Genomic DNA, 18,170 nt, shown 5'->3' with positions numbered 1-18,170 from the left:
ACCATGTGTCATTTATTTACTTCCTTGGCTAAACCAAGTATACCTTAAGTTACTTCCTTCAAAGTCAAACATTCAACATAGCTTATCAACTTCTTTTAGATACCTTTACCTATGATTTTCAAAATGATTGAGATTTGCTTCTCTGGGTTGCAAATTTTTTTTGTAATTGTAAGCTGGAAATTCTACATCAAACACACATAATGAACTTAATTATATGACTTCAATGTTGAATTTATTGATTTGATTTTAGTAGAGATGATGATAATGATGACAATTTAGTTGATGGTGAGCAATTTTTTTTAACTGATGGATCAATATAACAGGAACTTGAGATTTTGGTATTACTGGATTTGCTTTTTGTTGGAGTTATAAGTGCATGATTAATTATTTCAATTTCTTTTGTTCAAAGCCATCAATAACTCTAATTGTTGGGAGGACCAAATAGTACATATTGAATTCCACGTAAATGTAGATTTGAAAAAAGGTATGTATAGTAACTTTTAGCAACTTGATTTGTAATTTCTGAAACTAAATTAATAATTTGCAAGTGTGACTGATTTGTTCATAGTAAAAAGTAAAAAATCTTGAAATTATTTTGAAAAGATGATTGTTATTGATTGATTGGTATTACTAATTAAAGTAAGTGATGATGAATAGGTTTGTTTATACCACTTGGGTTAAGTGGTAAGCTTGGTTGTAAAAAATGGTGTTAAGATATAATATAGATCTTATTTTTTTTTATCAATAATTTTGATTTTGAAAAAAGTGGGATTTTTTGAGGATTTATATAATAAAATAAAAATCACAATATCATTGATAAGTATTATGAGGACAAGAATAATTTGAAAACCGACTAGGCATCTAAAAATCAATTTGAATGAGTTTTAGATTACAATTTATCATCAATATTAGAGTAGGTTTGATTAATTTGTACCAAAATTCTACAAAACAATAAGTATAATCGAATCTCAACTTGCCTTGCAATGTTTGTTTCAAATCACTACAATAACCAAATAGGTTTGAGTGTTTAAAAAATCAAACTTTGATTTAACAAGCACGACAATTTCCTTTGAAAAATGGTAAACGAAATGTCTAAGCTGGTCGATAATTGTCTAATCGTCTAGTAGTATTAATAATAATTGTTCGTTTACTTGATTTAAATATTAAAATGAAAAAAATTATAAAAAAATGTAGAGGGTTTTAGATGGCAAAACAGAAATGCTGATTCAAGATTATATTATAGAACAAGTATATAGAAATTATTAGTTGGAAATCTTTCCTCTTTAGATTAAGTTTATTCTTTTACTGTTTAGCAAGTTAGACTACTGAACTAATAAACATGTAATAATGAAAGAAAAAAGCTTTGAAAGTATTTCCTTCTCCGTGAGATATTGATATTGCAAGCAAAATGAGTTAATTTTCACATTTGACCAAAACAAAGGTAAACTCAAAACCCAGAACACAGAATCATACACACGGTATCCGGTTCAGAGCTTTGAAAATGATTGTAAGTCATACTTGCTAAATGTCAAACTAATATTTAGGCTAAGGCCAAATTTAGACGAAACAAATTTGAAACACCATATGGTAGCCAGAAAATCACGTCCAAAATAATTTTGATTTTTTAAAAAAGTGGCAACCAAAATGATTCATCACTTTCAATCAACATCATCAAAACTTACCATTCAAATGGAAATATTTCTCAAATTACCCAAGGAAATATTATCATTAATTTTCAGTAATATCAAAGATAAATATACAAGGAAATATTATCATTAATTTTCAGTAATATCAAAGATGAATCTACAATCAAAAACTTATTATATATTCCAGGTTTACAACATATTGCATTAGAACGAAAGTATCCAAAGTATGAAATAGGTAATACCAACAATTCAATTGAAACATTAATAGATCTTTATCAATAGTTTAAGTTTATACCTTCATTGATAATTGGGGATGTAAAACAAATCAATCAACTAATAAATGAACCAAGTTTCAAATTAGTCAATTATGAAGTTAAGATATCAGAAGATACTACATTTACTGATCTAGTCTCAGTCCAAAATGAAGTTTATATAATAGGTATACATTTGGATCAATATTTAGAACATTTTGTTGGGAACTTTAAAAACAATGAAATCAAATCATTCCTAAATGTTGTTGAAAATACTCTCTTACAATCATTGACAACATCTCATTTGGATATGTTTCCAATTCAATTTCCAAAATCTTTGAAGGAGCTAACATTAGAGAAAGGTCATAAAATCAATTTGGATATAAGTGATTTACATCATCTCGAGTCATTGAAGTGCAAAAGGTTTAACAAGATGAGTTCATTGGATAATATTCAGCTTCCACTGTCTATCAAAAATTTAAGCCTTGATTCTTGTGATATTGAAACTTTAGGTGATTTATTCAAATATAAGAATCTAAATTTACTTCAAATATCTTGCTGTCCTGAACTTTTTGACCTAGTTAATACCCTGTACCCCGATTCGTTGGAAACTTTGAATTTCATTAACAATTTTTATCCTCAAAGAATAGACGAGGTATCTAAAGAAGAACGATTTAGTTCTTCGTACTTTTCAGAATTAGAACTGATAATTTGTATTGGTGCTGAGTTTCGGTTCCCTCAGTTTGAAGAATTTGAAGATTTGCGATACTACGGAGAGCCTAGAAATGGCAAACATTGAAGTTCTGAAGTCACTTAATTGCTTGGAGTTAAAAGGTATCGCATTTCTAAATTTAGACGAGGTCTTCGTCGGTCTACCTAAGAAAATGTCCAAAATCATCGTTACAGATTGCCGCGTTGTAGCTATTGATCATGTTGAGTTTCCAGAGCTGGAGCGGATTAACTTTACAAACAATGACATATGGCTGGATCTATTCAGATCAAACTTGAATCAATTGAAATGTTTGAAAGTGTTGGATATGTCAGACAATTATTCCTCAGATTTCAGCCCCGGACCACACCTGCTTGATATATTGGAGCTTTTAACTAATTTTGAAGATAATGTATGTTTCAATTCACCTAATTTGCAAAACTTAATTTTGAAAAGCTCAAAGCCAACAAAATATAAATCAATTTTATCTTTTCAGGTGTCATTTGAATGTGAAAGTTTGACCAATTTGAAAATAATAAACTTAGCTGTTGACTTATTGGATCTTGATCAGCTTCCCAATTCATTAGAGGAGTTGATCATCAACGATTTGAATTTGGAAATAATCGAAGGAAATTTTTTTAAGTTTAATAAATTAAAGAAGTTGAATTTACAAAATAATCAAATAACTTTTTCAATGTTGAATTCTCAAAAATTCCCATCAAGTTTAACTCATTTGAATTTATCAAATAATAAAATTGAAGATTTAAGTTGTTTAATTTTAGATAATTGTTTTAACTTGAAAGATTTAAAATTGAAAGAAGTAACTTCAGAACGTACACCAGAAGGTACGACTCAATTAAGGAATATGTTATATTTTGTTGATCCCCATATTGATGCAATTTTAACAAATTATGATTCGGAAGTGATTTTTGAAATTGTTCATGGAGTTGAAAAAAATTCGATTTTAAAGTCTATTTATAAAAAAAGAAGAATTTGTTAGGGAAAGCCGAAAGATATATAATTTTATACTATTTAATATTAATAAATATCTTCAAAAGTAAAAAAAAATCTATACTTATTTTTCTAATAATTTTGGATCAAATTCAATTGAATCAATTTTAAAACCATTACATAGTTGAATTTCATTAAGTAATTGTAATTTTGAATCTTGAAATTTTGAATTTTTGTTCAGATTTGAAAGTCAAGACCAATACTTTTCTAGATCGGATCTAACGAGATTTACAGGAATTTAAAGCAAGTGTTCATTTTGATAGATCTACCACACTACAGATCCAAAGATTTCTATTTAATAAATTATTGTCATTAAAAAATATATCATTACAAAAGTACATTACAAAAAAACACATTTAAAAACCTAAAATATCCATCCTAAAGTTTTATCATAAAACCATTCTCTATCAAATCTTTTACCTTCAGCTTCTCTAACAGCTTTTCTTTCAGCATCTTCAGCTTGATATTGTTCAAATTCTGAATCAATAACATCTCTAAAAGTATCTAAATCAACTTCATTTGATTTTAACCATTTTGTTTTATACCAAAATTTATAACCAAAAAATAATATAAAAAATACTGGTAAAATTATATAACCAGTTATAAAATTTTTATAAGTAAATTCATCACCTAAAAATACTGTAAAATTTTTGATGAAAATGACCAAGATACATATACCTAATGCAATATATGAAGCATATGGTTGTAATGGAGATCTGTATACAAGATCGGTTTTTCTATTGAATCCTTGAGCTTTTAAAGCTTTCATAAAACTTATATGGAAAATTAATATACATGACCATGCAATAAGACCTGTTAAACTAACCACGTTAACAAAATATCCAAAAACTTCTGCTGATCCACTACTAACATTCATATAAGCTAATAAACTGAATAACAATGATAATCCTAACCCATAATATGGAACTCCTAATCTATTTGTTTTTGTGAAAAATTTAGGAGCATAACCATCAGCAGCTAATGAATAAAGTGCTCTACTACAAACATAAACATCTGAATTTGCAGCTGAAAAAACAAATAATAAAATAGCAGCATTTATAACATGATCTAAACCATGAATTTTTGCATTTTTCATTGCAATCACAAAAGGACTTGCTCCAGCATTTGTTCCCTTTGCAGATAATAATAAAGGATCTTTTGCACTAACACACATACCAACGAATAAAATTGATAAAATGTAAAATACCAAAATACGATATAAAGTTAATTTTATAGCTTTTGGAATAGCTTTCCTTGGATTTCTTGTTTCACTAAAAGTTATAGCAACTAATTCAGTACCTAAATAAGCAAATACTGCTGTAACTAATACTGCAACAAAACTCACAAATTTCCCTTTTCCACCTTCAATAATTAAGTTTTTACTTGAATCTTCATATGGAATAAAAGCACCAGGATTTTTCCAATATCTAAAACCTAATCTATCATGAGTTGGTCCTCCACCTAATGCAATTACCCAAAGTACCAAAATAAGTCCTAAACAAGTTACAACTTTTAAAGCACTTAACCAAAATTCAATTTCTCCAAAAAATCTAACACCTAAAAAGTTAATACCCATAATGATAACTAAAAAAACAGTAATCCAAACACCAGGATTTACTTTATCTCTACTTATCCAATATTGAATAGTTAAAGCACCAGCAGTCATTTGATTAGCAGGTAAAATTAAATATTTAATTAAATAAATATAACCACATGCAAAACCTAAAGCTTCATCACTATATCTTTTACCATAATTTGCAAAACCATTTAATGGTATAAACGTTGAAATTTCTCCTAATGCTGACATAACAACAAATACTACAGCTCCTATTAAAGAGTATGTAATTAGAATTGCTGCTGGACCTGCTGTTCTTAATGAACTACCTGTTCCAATTAATAAACCAGTTCTATTTTATTTCTGTTAGTAAATTGCTCATGATATTACACATATAGATCTATTGTACGATCTAGTTCAGGTTTAATTATAGATCTAAATGATTGTTTCATAATTAAAGTTTAAATTTTGCAACTAAATAATTCTTAAAACTTCAATCATGTGCAGGATTTTATATTTAATAAAATCATCTTAAAAAAAACAATCATTTAAACTGAAAAACTCAAGTGAAAAAAGGACATACCCTAAAGCACCACCAATTGCAATCATACTAACGTGTCTTGGATCTAAAGCTTTTCTTAATCTATGACCATCTTGAGCATTAGTTGCACTTGGATTTGATTTAGCAACATATAAATCATATTCTTCTTCATGTTGTTTTGATATTATAGATTTTAAATCATTTTCAGTTGTATTATGATTTATTTTTTCTCCTTCACTTATGCTACTTCCACTATTATTGTTGATGTTGATATCGTTATTCTTCTCTTTATTATTTCCAAAGAGCATAATTATCTAATGAAATGAATAAACTTTGGTAGAGATTAAAGACTAAAAAATTCAAAAAACAACAACAATAAACATCGGAGATTTGAAAAAGTATTTATATTTTGATTAAGAAGGCCATTGAATTGGATTTTGGTACAAAAGTATTACATTGTAGAAAAAGAAATGCAAATACCCCAAAAGGAATCAAATAAAAAAAAAATTTTAGATGATAACCAGAACACATAACCCATAACCAAATTTAACTCATATAGCATATACTAAAAATAATTATAGATTGGAAGAAAGATTGTCATTTTTTTCACTGATAAAGAATTTAACAGAGAAGAGGAAAACAAAGAAAAGAATAGGTACATCCAATTTACTTTAAATTCTCCGAACTTATTTGATTTAAAATGGGCTTATTTTCTCGTAGAATCTAGATTTGGATCTAACATATGGTACATTGATAATGTTGATCAATATTTTGAATGATCAACTTTCAAACCCTTAATTCTAAAACTAGATGTTAATATATGTAACAGAAGATCATCTATTAAGTATCCGTTATCTCTCTCTTCTTCTTTCAAATTTAATTATTCTATTATTCAATTGTTACTATATGCCAAGAAATTTATAATTTGAAGTTTTTATTTTGTGTTACTCAATCTGAAAAAAAAAGAATGCCGTATTGAAAACAATTTAATAGAGATGATTAGCGTAGGGTTAAATCATACGTTTCAAAAATTTAAATTTAGTACAAAGGTTCACGTGAGAAAAAAATTAAAAGAAAAAAGTTAAGTCGGTCGAAGAGGCGGGGATTATGAGCAAAATTCAAAATAGACTATGTAATACTGTACTACTAAGCCATTTTTGATTTCGTATATTTTTCCCATCGGAAAAAAGTGTTGTTAGAGCGAGTAGTTCCATTCAAATAAAGTGAGATCTGTTCCATCTTCGTACTTGAAAGTTTCAGTTTCTTCAGTTTAAACTTTTAATTCAACCTGAAATTTCTTCTACTTCTTCTTATCTTTCATTCTCTAGCTATACTAGTGAAGATCAATTGTAATTAGCCCTACATTAGATTGCTAGTGATCCATTTCTTAAATTGGTGATCTTCCATATTAGACTAAAAATGCATAATTAAACAGCCCAGAAAAAATGTTTAAATTAGTTCCTGTTTGCTGATAAGAATTTAAATCTCAACATGATTTAAAGATAAGGGAACCGCTTAATTCAAAATGAAATTTTTGTTGAGGGTTTGGGAGAATACATAAAGGATTTGATTCATCTTTCGTATTTGTCGAGTTTCACCAAGTGAATTCTTAAGCTAAAGTTTCAAACTAAATTGCAAAATCTTTGATTTATAAATTTATTATAAAAATTTGACATCTACTATGACAGATTATATCTGATTTATTATTATTTAATAACATTTCTTTTTTACAGAAGGTAGATTTTTTTCTTAGGCTAACTCACAATACTTTTTTTGATGAACTTATTCCTATTACTCATACGCGGTATCTTGAGAGTGAATGTAGAAATCGTTCATCAACCTATTGAACTTAAAAAATGAATATGGCTTAATTTCGGAACTTTTTTAATTTACACATACTAAATCGAAACCCAGTACTAGAAATAACTGTTTTAATATAAACAATAGGATAAAGTTGATCTTGTGTATTACCCAAACAAATCATCTTGTTCCAGAAAATAAACAAAATTCTGGGGTAAAATATAACTCAACAAGAATTAGGGTTAGAAATGGGTATGACTTACGAATAGTTTTACAACCTTGTCTAATGCTATTTTTCATTCAACGGCATTTGAAATAAGAGTTTATTAGGCATTTCATATATTTTACAAGTTTTTACTTATGTACGTTTCTGTGTTTCACTTTTGTGACATTGAGTACATTAAAAATTTGACATATTTAGACTATTGTGGGGGAACAAGTCCGAGATTTTTTTTGATGGGGTTGTTCCTCTAATTTATGCCATCGAATTTATATTTCACGAATGAATAATGACCGGATAGTTTCTTCCCAAATGAAAATGAGAAAAAGAACAGGAGATCGACTTAATTTTGCTCATGCATTTTGTCAGTTTTGATTCATACTATTAATACATAATAATTTATATAAAGTCTATTATCATAACTTTTTCTAAAAAATCCAACCTAAAAATTTATCATAGAACCATTCTTTATCATATTTTTTACCTTCAGCTTCTCTTACCGCTTTTCTTTCAGCATCTTCAGCTTTAAATTGTTCATATTCTGAATCTATAACATCTCTAAAAGTATCTAAATCAACTTCATTTGATTTTAGCCATTTTGTTTTATACCAAAACTTATAACCCAAGAAAATTATAAAAAATACTGGTAAAATAATATAACCTGTTATAAAATTCTCATAATCAAATTCATCACCTAAAAATACTGTAAAATTTTTAATTAAAATTACTAAAATACAAATTGATAAAGCAATATAGGAAGCATATGGTTGAAATGGAGATTTATAAACTAAATCTTTATTTCTATCAAATCCTTGAACTTTTAAAGCTTTCATAAAACTTATATGGAAAATTAATATACATGACCATGCAATAAGACCTGTTAAACTTACAACATTAACAAAATATCCAAATACTTCTGCTGATCCACTACTAACATTCATATAAGCTAATAAACTGAATAACAATGATAATCCTAATCCATAATATGGAACTCCTAATCTATTAGTCTTTGTGAAGATTTTTGGTGCATAGCCATCAGCAGCTAATGAATATAATGCTCTACTACAAACATAAACATCTGAATTTGCTGCTGAAAATACAAAAATCAAAATACATGCATTTATAACATGATCTAATCCATTAATTTGAGCATTTTTAATTGCTATAACAAAAGGACTTGCACCAGCATTTGTACCACTTGCTCCCATTAAATTTGAATCTCTACTTGATACAGCCATTCCAACAAATAAAATTGATAAAATATAAAATACCAAGATACGATATAATGTTAATTTTATAGCTTTAGGAATTGCTTTTCTTGGATTTCTTGTTTCTGCAAATGTTATAGCAACTAATTCAGTACCTAAATAAGCAAAAACTGCAGAAACTAATACAGCAATAAAACTTACAAATCTACCTTTATCACCTTCAATAATAAAATTATTTGATAAATTTTCATATTCAATAAATGCACCAGGATTTTCCCAATATCTAAAACCTAATCTATCTCCAGTTGGTCCTCCACCTAAAACAATAATTATTAATATTAATATGATCCCCAATACTGTTAAAACTTTAACACTACTTAACCAAAATTCAATTTCTCCAAAAAATCTAACACCTAAAAAATTTATACCCATAATAATAATTAAAAAAATTGTAATCCAAATTCCTGGATTAACAGTTTCTCTATCAATCCAATATTGAATAGTTAAAGCACCAGCAGTCATTTGATTAGCAGGTAAAATTAAATATTTAATTAAATAATTATAGCCACATGCAAAACCCAAAGCTTCATCACAATATCTTTTACCATAATTTGCAAATCCTGGCATTGGTATAAATGTTGAAATTTCTCCTAATGCTGTCATTACTATATATACTACTGCTCCAATTACTGAATATGTTATTAAAATTGCTGCTGGACCTGCTGTTCTTAATGAACTTCCTGTACCTATTAAAAGACCTGTTCTGTTTTCAGTTGTTAGTATTTAATCTCATATATGTTGTTGACTGTGATTGCAAAATTTTAAAACTTCTGTGACAAAACTTGGTAGCCATTTCATGTTACAGGATTATTTCAAAATTTGCAAAATATTATATTTCAGTCAAAATAAATGACGTCCTCATCGCCAGATAAATTCATTCAAACTCATGATATAGAATCAAACTAGCTAAAAGATGGAAGAAAACATACCCTAAAGCACCACCAATAGCAATCATACTAACATGTCTTGGATCTAAAGCTTTTCTTAATCTATGACCATCTTCAATATTTTGTAAATGAATACTTGGATTTGATTTAGCAACATATAAATCATATTCTTCTTCATGTTGTTTTGAAACTATTGATTTTATATCATTATTACTTTTATTATTGTGATTTGTTACAAATTTTATTTTTTTTTCATCATCTTCTTCGTTGCTTGTTGTCGATGTACTTGGATTTTCAAAAACCATTTTTTCGAAAGTAATTGAATAAATAAAACTTTGATAAAGGATGACTTGTATTTGATGAGCTCTTTTGTTTCTTTTCATTCACAGGAATCGACTTGGGTTTTATATAAATGAACATTTTATTGAAACATTAATCAAGCAAAGAAAATTATTTTTTTATTTCACAATACTCATTGAAAACAACTTTGAATTTGATAAAGTGAAGAATGTTAAATTATAATAATCAAAATTTTTCTTGATATTTGTCAAAGAATACATTATTTCGAAAAATTATCAATGATTATCTAGTAAATATAATATTTTTTTGGTGGGGGAAAGTATATTATGTTACCGAAATATTATAAGAATGAAAATATAATATTTCATTTGATTGACATATTAATTCTTTTAACTTTTTATGACGTATCGGATAAAATGAATGTGTAGTAACAAAAAACTTTTTTAATAACTCAATAATTCAAATTCAAATCTTATTTTTAAATCGTGGAGATCCAGATTTCCAAGATTCAGGCAATATCTATACGAATGAATAGCCTAGAAATTTCAAAATGTTGAGCCATTCCATTTTGATAGTTTATTCAATTAACCTTCTTCCTCTTCCTTCTTGTCTTAATGAATACTGAGATAAGAACAATGGGTTTTCCATTATCTGAAAATTATTGATAATATTTCACCACCAATAATACTTTATTAATTAACAAATTACTTTTCTTGTTTATCAATCAAAGCTTGTCTCGGTTCTCTTATATTTTTTTCTTTTCTTCGATTTGAATTACTTTTTTTTCTCTCATAATAAATTATTTCCATTGACACGATAAGTATTTCCATACTTTCGTCTATCATACAGCTGTCATATAACCGGTGAATGTATAGTTAGTTTCATGTTGAAAAGCTTGAACTCCATATTTATTTCGGACTTTATTATTAGTCTTCTGCTCTGAAACATAAAACTTGTAAAATTTATCGGAATTGAACTGATATTAAGATTCGAGCATAGTCTATTAAACTTATGCACCATTCTGTGGTAAAGCAATCTCAGTGCTATCTATTATTTGTAAACAACAAAGACACCATGATGGCTAGACGTTGAATAGAATTAGTTGATAATGATCAAACTTCAATCTTAACCTTACTAGGAATGGACGTTGTCAGATACGGCATTTTGAAAATGACAAGACTTTAATGAATTTCTTAGTACATAGTTTAACTGATTAACGAATTTGAGTATTTGAAAACCTTTTTAAGTAAACTAACTCGAGTCTCCCCACTACCTAGCAAGTTATCACTCTTGGTATGGATTATCTCAAAAACGTAAGTCTGAAGTTTTGTTTATCAAAAGGTGTACGGTTGACAAAATATAAATAAGATTCAAGCATATTTTGAAACAAATACCTGCAAAAGCAACAAATGAAAACGCATCAAATTGTACCATACTAACTTACCTTCTTGTAGAAAACACAATTACTTGATCTTAAGTTTATCTAAGCATTGACCATGTCTTCAGGAACTATAGATCATACAAAATTACTAAAACAGTTGTTTCAGATTACTATTGTAGTAAAGGTGCAAATTTAAATCCAATTACTATTGCGGTAGAGATGTTTTGAATCCATATTCAAAATAATCCTGTTATTTCTATCTAATCTATTATACAATCCCTATAAATAAATATTACATCAATTACTTAATGATCAATCAAATAAAAACGAGTTAATCTTGTGAACAATTTTCAAAAATTTGTTATTAGACTTTGGTTTATTTTCAAGTTCATTAATTTCAGCTTCTAATTCTTCATCAATTTCTTTTAAATCTGATGTAATATCAGCATTTGAACTTGTTTTAAATTTAGTACGTTTTAAAATTTTCCAAAATATAAACAAACATACTAAAAATATAGGAGCAAAATAACTTGTTAAAAAATTTGAAGCATTAAAATTTCCAGGAAAGAAAATCCAAAATCCATTGAAAATTAATACCAATACTGTAATTATAAGTCCTGCATAAGTCATGAATGGATGTAAAAATTTTGGACCTAAATAATAAGGATATTGAGAATGTTTCATCTTCATGTTATTTTGTTTCTCCCATGCTTTTCTAAAATTAAAATAACTCCACCAAATACAAAGATAAGCACAAATTATTCCAGTAGCACAAAGATTAACAAACCAATTAAATACAACAGTTCCTGAATTTGAAACATTTAAATAACTTAATAAAGAAACTGCAAATGTTAATAAAACACAATAAACAGGAGCTCCATTTTTTAAGCATTTACCAAAAAATCTAGGTAAATAACCTGCTATAGCAGCAGAATAAATTGACCTTGTTGAACAATAAAAAAATGCATTACCACATGAAAAAGCTGAACTCATAATTAAAGCATTAATTAATGAATCAAGTCCCTTTACACCAACAGCTTTAATTCCAATAACCCATGGTGAACCAGCAGCTCCTTCACCACCATTTGTCATTGCATCTAATAATTGTGGATTATTTGCTGAAATTAATGAATTTAAAAAAAATATACCACCAATATAAAATAAATAAATTCTAATATAACTTCTTTTAGCAGCCATTGCAACATTTTTTCTTGGATTTATAACTTCTCCTGCTATTAAAGCTAAATTATCTGCACCACCTGCTGCAAAAGCTGCCCATAATAATGAATTCCAAAATGCTAGGAATTTACCAGTATTTCCATCAACTAAATAAGGTTTAAATAAAGGATGCCAATTTCTAAAACCATAAGCATCTCCCTTTGAATTACCACCACACATTGAAATTAAAGAAAATAACATTAAACCAACAATTAATAAAATTTTCATTATACCTGTATAAAATTCAATTTCTCCATAATAATTTACACCAATTAATCCCATCATTAAATATAATAAAATACATATAGTAATCCAAACTCCTGGATTTAAATTTGTCCAATAACTTATACATTGAGCAACAGCTGTTGCTTCTAAACAAACAAACATCATTGTTGTATATATATAAATCATTGAAGCTGCAAAACCTAAAGAACTATCAACATATCTTGCACAATAATGGAAAAAACTACCTTTTATTGGTAAATAACAACATAATATTCCAACAGCTTGCATTAACGGATAAACAACTAAAAAAGCCCAAATTGCAAAAGCTATAAAAAATCCTAATGAACCACTTGTAACTAATGGAGTTTTCACAGATATAAATAATCCTGATCCAATTGATTGTGAAATAATCATGAGATTTACATGTCTTGAATTTAAACCTCTTTTTGTAATACCATGTTTTTCAATATTTATTTTTGCTTTAAAATCATTTATTGAGTTACTTGTCGAAGAACCTGTATTTGAAACTGACTCATTATCTGATGATAGTTTTTCAACGTCTATATCTATTGGTGGGTTTTTTTCAACACCCATGGTCTTCTGTGATTTGTTTTCTTCAATACTCCGTACTTAGCACATTTTAACCGATCTATGAAAGTAGACAATCAACTTCTTATATTTGTCTAAGTTTTGAATTTTTTAATACCATGTTTTGCAGTTCGTTCATTACAATATGAAATTTTTGACTTTGGTTACTAATTTTTTGATTATGTATAACTTCTTAAAATCTTCATAATTCTATTGTTCTTCTTTGTTCACCTTATCAATTTATTAATTTAATTTTATCTAAGGTTGAAAAAAATATATTCCGCTTGATTATACAAATTAATCTAGACCTGTGAGTCGGTAAAAGATTAAGTATTTCACTTCCATTATAGAACAAATTTAAATTAAGGTCTGACGCAAAGCTTTACTTTATTGTTAATGGTGAAAAGAAGAGATAAGGGCGCTTAATGTCAATTACCGCGATGGGTTATCTGAACGGAATTTGATAATCAATTCCCGCCTAGTTATCAATCAATCAAGATGGAATTTGTTCTAGAAATTGGAGTTCAGTTATATTAAACTTCATCCCATACGTTTATCAAATGCAAGGTTGACATGATTTTCAATCTACAGTTTTTGAAATGGCGGTGGAGAAACTTAATCAAGAAATATCAGTGATTGAAGTCCATGATAATGAAAACAAACATTTACAACAAAATTTTAATTTATTTTCAACTTGTGCTTTTCAAATATCATTAATTTGTTCAGCATTAGCTATTGGAGCTTATTTAAATACAGTTATTGGTGAAGGAGGTAGTCCATTTTTCATTTATGGATTTATATTAACTGCTTTTTTTAATTTAATTATATGTTTTTCATTAGCTGAATTAGCTAGTGTTTATCCTCATTCATCTGCTCAAATTCATTGGACTTATGTTTTAGCTAGTGATAATTATAAAAGGTTATTAAGTTTTATTACTGGGATTTTATCATGTGCTGGATGGATATTTGCATGTTTAAGTAGTACTTATGTTGCTACTGTTTTATTATTTGCATTAATTGAATTATATCAAGATTTTATACCTAAAACTTTTCATTATTATTTGGTTTATACGGGTATTTTTTTATCTGGATTTATACTTAATGCTTTTGCTGTTCAAATTTTACCAATTTGTACAAAATTTGTTGCCGGGATTGTTAATATTGCAACTTTATTTATAATTATTACATTATTAGTCAAAGCACCAAAACAATCATCATCATTTGTATTTAAAGAAATTGTAAATGATTCAGGTTGGTCATCTAATGGAGTTGTGTTTTTTTTAGGATTATTACCAAGTATAGCTAGTATTACTTTATTTGATGGTGCAGTTCATATGACAGATGAGATTATACAACCAGAAAGAAATATACCTTTGGTTATGGTTATATCAAATTCATTTTCAGCTATAATTGCATTTTTTGCAGCTATAGTATACATGTTTTGTGTTAAAAATGTTGATAATTTAACAACACCAGTAGGTGGTCAACCATTTGTTCAATTAATGTATGATTCTTTTGATAATGATGCTTTAACTATTTTGGGTGTTATATTTTTAATTATTTCATTTATTGGTTCTTCATATTTATATTATTGTTCTACTTCAAGATTAGTTTGGTCATTTGCAAATTCAAATCCATTACCATTTTCTAAAAAATTAGGTTCAATTAATAAAAAGTTTAAAAGTCCAATTTGGGCATTAGGGTTTGTTACTATATTATGTTTAATTTTAGGTTGTATTATGTTTGGATCTTCATCAATTTTAAATGCAGTTTTAGGTTCATGTATGGTTTGTATAAATTTATCATACCTCATACCACTTACTTGTTTATTGATAAAAACTAAATGTTCATTTTATCGATTTGATTCATATTTTAATTTAGGTAAATTTGGAATGCCAATGAATATTGCTTCAGTGATTTGGGTATGCTTCATAATGGTTTGGTTAAATTTTCCTCTTGTTAATCCAGTTGATTCAACAAATATGAATTATGCATGTGTTGTACTAGGAATAACATTTTTATTCACAATTGGTTTATGGTTTTTATATGGAAGAAAACATTACGAACATAATATAGATTTAAAACATTAACCATTTTAATTTTCCTAGATTATAAATATAAATATGTAATAATTTTTTTTGATCTATTTACAAAATTTGATTACCAACCTCTGTTTTCTAATTTTTCTGATTCCTTTATAGAATTGATTGGAGTACCAGCCATTAAATCACCCAAATCAGTAGAATATTCTAATAATTTAACTGGATCATTATAATGAGTTACAGCATTAACAATAGCTCTTGCTAATTTTTCAGGATTTTTTGAATTAAAAATACCAGAACCAACAAATACTCCATCACAACCTAATTGCATTAATAATGCAGCATCAGCTGGAGTAGCAACACCACCAGCAGCAAAAGTTACAACAGGTAATCTTTTTAATTCAATAACTTCTTCAACTAATTCAACTGGTACTCTTAATTCTTTAGCTAAATTTAATTTTTCTTCTTTAGTAGTCAATTTTGAAGCAGCTTCAATTTCTTTTCTTATAGTTTTAATATGATCAACAGCGGAAGCAACATCACCAGTACCAGCTTCACCTTTACACCTTATCATAGCAGCACCTTCATTAATTCTTCTAAGTGCTTCACCTAAATTTCTTGCACCACATACAAATGGAACTTTAAATTTATTTTTATCAATATGTTCAACATTATCAGCAGGAGTTAAAACTTCACTTTCATCAATATAATCTACACCTAAAGCTTCCAAGATTTGAGCTTCAACTGTATGACCAATTCTAACTTTTGCCATAACTGGAATTTTAACTTTTTCCATAATTTCTTTAATCATTTTTGGATCACTCATTCTACAAACTTTATTTGATTTTCTCATTTCACTTGGAATCGATTCTAATGCCATTACTGATGCTGCTCCCAGTCTTTCCATTATATCGGCTTGTTCGGCGGTAACAACATCACCAATTACTCCATTTTTTAACATTTGAGCTAATCCAGCTTTGATTTTGAATTCTGACATTGTTTGTGATTGAGTGTTTGATTAGGTTGATGTTTGATGATAAATAAGTTTTAGAAGCTTTGACAAAAAAATCAATTTTAAACAAAAATAATGCAGACAGATATCACTTCAATACTGATTTCTTGATGTTATAATATATTTTTTGAAAAATATGAAAAATTACTCAAAACTATTTTTTGACTTCTTTTTCAACCATTTTGGTATATAGTTACGATTGATAAAAAATGAATCACATCAATTGAGTCATAACTTATATCTATTAATAGAGTAAGAAGAATAAGACCCCTCGCTGTTATGGTTCAATGGTCATTAGCTTGGATTGCAGAATGATATTACAATAGACAACTAATTTCAACTAAAAGTGTTATGAGAAAAGCATGGAGTCCCACCCCCGCATTTTATGTCTTAAGTCTTAATATATCAAATCTGGATTAATCAAGCTGAAATTTGAACATAGTCAAAACTTTACTCATTGATGCGACCGGATCATTAATTTCTCATCAAAATGACTTCAGCGACAATTGATATATACTGATTCTTATGTTGAATATTGTTTTTCCATCATCTAAAACTCGCTAAGAGTCATATGCGCTTATACGATATACGATTTAGATTTTTTGATTTTGTGTAAGTAATTTGAAAATCTAGAGTCAGACTGATTTCTGATAAGAATTGGAATATTCAAGAATCAAAAAGATTCATGATCGATACCACAAGCACATTGACTAGATGACAGTGACAAGAAACATAGTGATAGGTGTACTAAGCTTACAAGGAGCATTTCTTGAACATTCAATTTACTTAAAAAAAGCAATTGCTAATAATGAAAATAAATATTTAAATTATTCATTTGAAGTAATCGAGGTAAGAACCAAAGATCAATTAGAAAAATGTGATTCATTAGTAATACCTGGTGGAGAAAGTTCAGCAATGTCATATATAGCAGAAAGAACGGAATTATTACCATCGTTATACAAATTTGTAGCTGATGAATCAAAATCTATTTGGGGAACTTGTGCTGGGTTAATCTTTTTATCTAAAGAAATTATAAATGGATTAGAAAATCAAAGATGTTTAGGAGGTTTGGATATTCAAGTTAATAGAAATGCGTTTGGAAGACAAATTGATTCATTTGAAAAGAAATTGGATTTTAGTGAATTTATACCAGATTGTAAAGATTTCCCAACGGTCTTTATAAGGGCACCAGTTGTTACAAAAATATTGAATGAAACAACAGATGACAAACAATTAATTAAATCCGAAAACAATTACCAGAATCCAGCTCCAGTTGAAGTCTTGTATAAACTTCATAATTATCATGGAGACAATGAACTAATAGTAGCTGTCAGACAAGGTAGAATACTAGGTACATCATTCCATCCAGAATTATCTGATGATTATAGGTTTCATCAATGGTTTATAGATGAATTTGTATTAAAAACTTGTAAATAAAAATTGAAACAATCTTTTTTTTTTTTTTTTTTTTTTTTTTTTTATATTTTTTTTTTTTTTTTATAATAAATTTAAACAA

The 18,170-nt window shown here is 27.6% G+C and overlaps 8 protein-coding genes across 8 annotated transcripts; 4 read left to right on the top strand and 4 right to left on the bottom strand. All coding sequences in view use genetic code 12, as the record gives it.

Moving 5' to 3' along the window:
• Positions 1–2,207: 2,207 nt before the first annotated feature.
• KGF55_004603 (uncharacterized protein) lies at positions 2,208–2,696 on the top strand (the record flags this gene model as incomplete). The annotated part of the gene is made up of 1 exon (XM_051759525.1): positions 2,208–2,696. One exon carries the CDS (start codon positions 2,208–2,210, stop codon positions 2,694–2,696), a length of 489 nt encoding a protein of 162 aa, XP_051612563.1.
• An 85-nt stretch (positions 2,697–2,781) lies between these two features.
• Positions 2,782–3,606, top strand: KGF55_004602 (uncharacterized protein; the record flags this gene model as incomplete). Its single annotated transcript, XM_051759524.1, has 1 exon — positions 2,782–3,606. One exon carries the CDS (start codon positions 2,782–2,784, stop codon positions 3,604–3,606), a length of 825 nt encoding a protein of 274 aa, XP_051612562.1.
• Positions 3,607–3,981: 375 nt separating this feature from the next.
• KGF55_004601 (uncharacterized protein) lies at positions 3,982–6,021 on the bottom strand (the record flags this gene model as incomplete). The annotated part of the gene is made up of 2 exons (XM_051759523.1): positions 3,982–5,524; positions 5,756–6,021. The coding sequence occupies 2 exons, from the start codon at positions 6,019–6,021 to the stop codon at positions 3,982–3,984; spliced, it is 1,809 nt and encodes a 602-aa protein (XP_051612561.1).
• A 2,140-nt stretch (positions 6,022–8,161) lies between these two features.
• On the bottom strand, positions 8,162–10,193 carry KGF55_004600 (DIP5; the record flags this gene model as incomplete). The annotated part of the gene is made up of 2 exons (XM_051759522.1): positions 8,162–9,687; positions 9,959–10,193. 2 exons carry the CDS (start codon positions 10,191–10,193, stop codon positions 8,162–8,164), a joined length of 1,761 nt encoding a protein of 586 aa, XP_051612560.1.
• Positions 10,194–11,881: 1,688 nt separating this feature from the next.
• PUT4 (Put4p) lies at positions 11,882–13,606 on the bottom strand (the record flags this gene model as incomplete). The annotated part of the gene is made up of 1 exon (XM_051759521.1): positions 11,882–13,606. One exon carries the CDS (start codon positions 13,604–13,606, stop codon positions 11,882–11,884), a length of 1,725 nt encoding a protein of 574 aa, XP_051612559.1.
• Positions 13,607–14,199: 593 nt separating this feature from the next.
• Positions 14,200–15,690, top strand: HNM4 (Hnm4p; the record flags this gene model as incomplete). Its single annotated transcript, XM_051759520.1, has 1 exon — positions 14,200–15,690. One exon carries the CDS (start codon positions 14,200–14,202, stop codon positions 15,688–15,690), a length of 1,491 nt encoding a protein of 496 aa, XP_051612558.1.
• Positions 15,691–15,760: 70 nt separating this feature from the next.
• Positions 15,761–16,639, bottom strand: SNZ1 (pyridoxine biosynthesis protein; the record flags this gene model as incomplete). The annotated part of the gene is made up of 1 exon (XM_051759519.1): positions 15,761–16,639. The coding sequence occupies one exon, from the start codon at positions 16,637–16,639 to the stop codon at positions 15,761–15,763; it is 879 nt and encodes a 292-aa protein (XP_051612557.1).
• A 729-nt stretch (positions 16,640–17,368) lies between these two features.
• On the top strand, positions 17,369–18,091 carry SNO1 (putative pyridoxal 5'-phosphate synthase; the record flags this gene model as incomplete). The annotated part of the gene is made up of 1 exon (XM_051759516.1): positions 17,369–18,091. One exon carries the CDS (start codon positions 17,369–17,371, stop codon positions 18,089–18,091), a length of 723 nt encoding a protein of 240 aa, XP_051612556.1.
• Between the last annotated feature and the right edge of the window lie 79 nt (positions 18,092–18,170).

This window comes from Candida pseudojiufengensis (assembly GCF_024610245.1).
Source record: "Candida pseudojiufengensis strain CBS 10847 chromosome Unknown scaffold12, whole genome shotgun sequence".
Taxonomy (NCBI): domain Eukaryota; kingdom Fungi; phylum Ascomycota; class Pichiomycetes; order Serinales; family Debaryomycetaceae; genus Lodderomyces; species Lodderomyces pseudojiufengensis.
The sequence above is the reverse complement of the archived record's forward strand: the minus strand, read 5'-3'. Positions and strand labels throughout refer to the sequence as shown.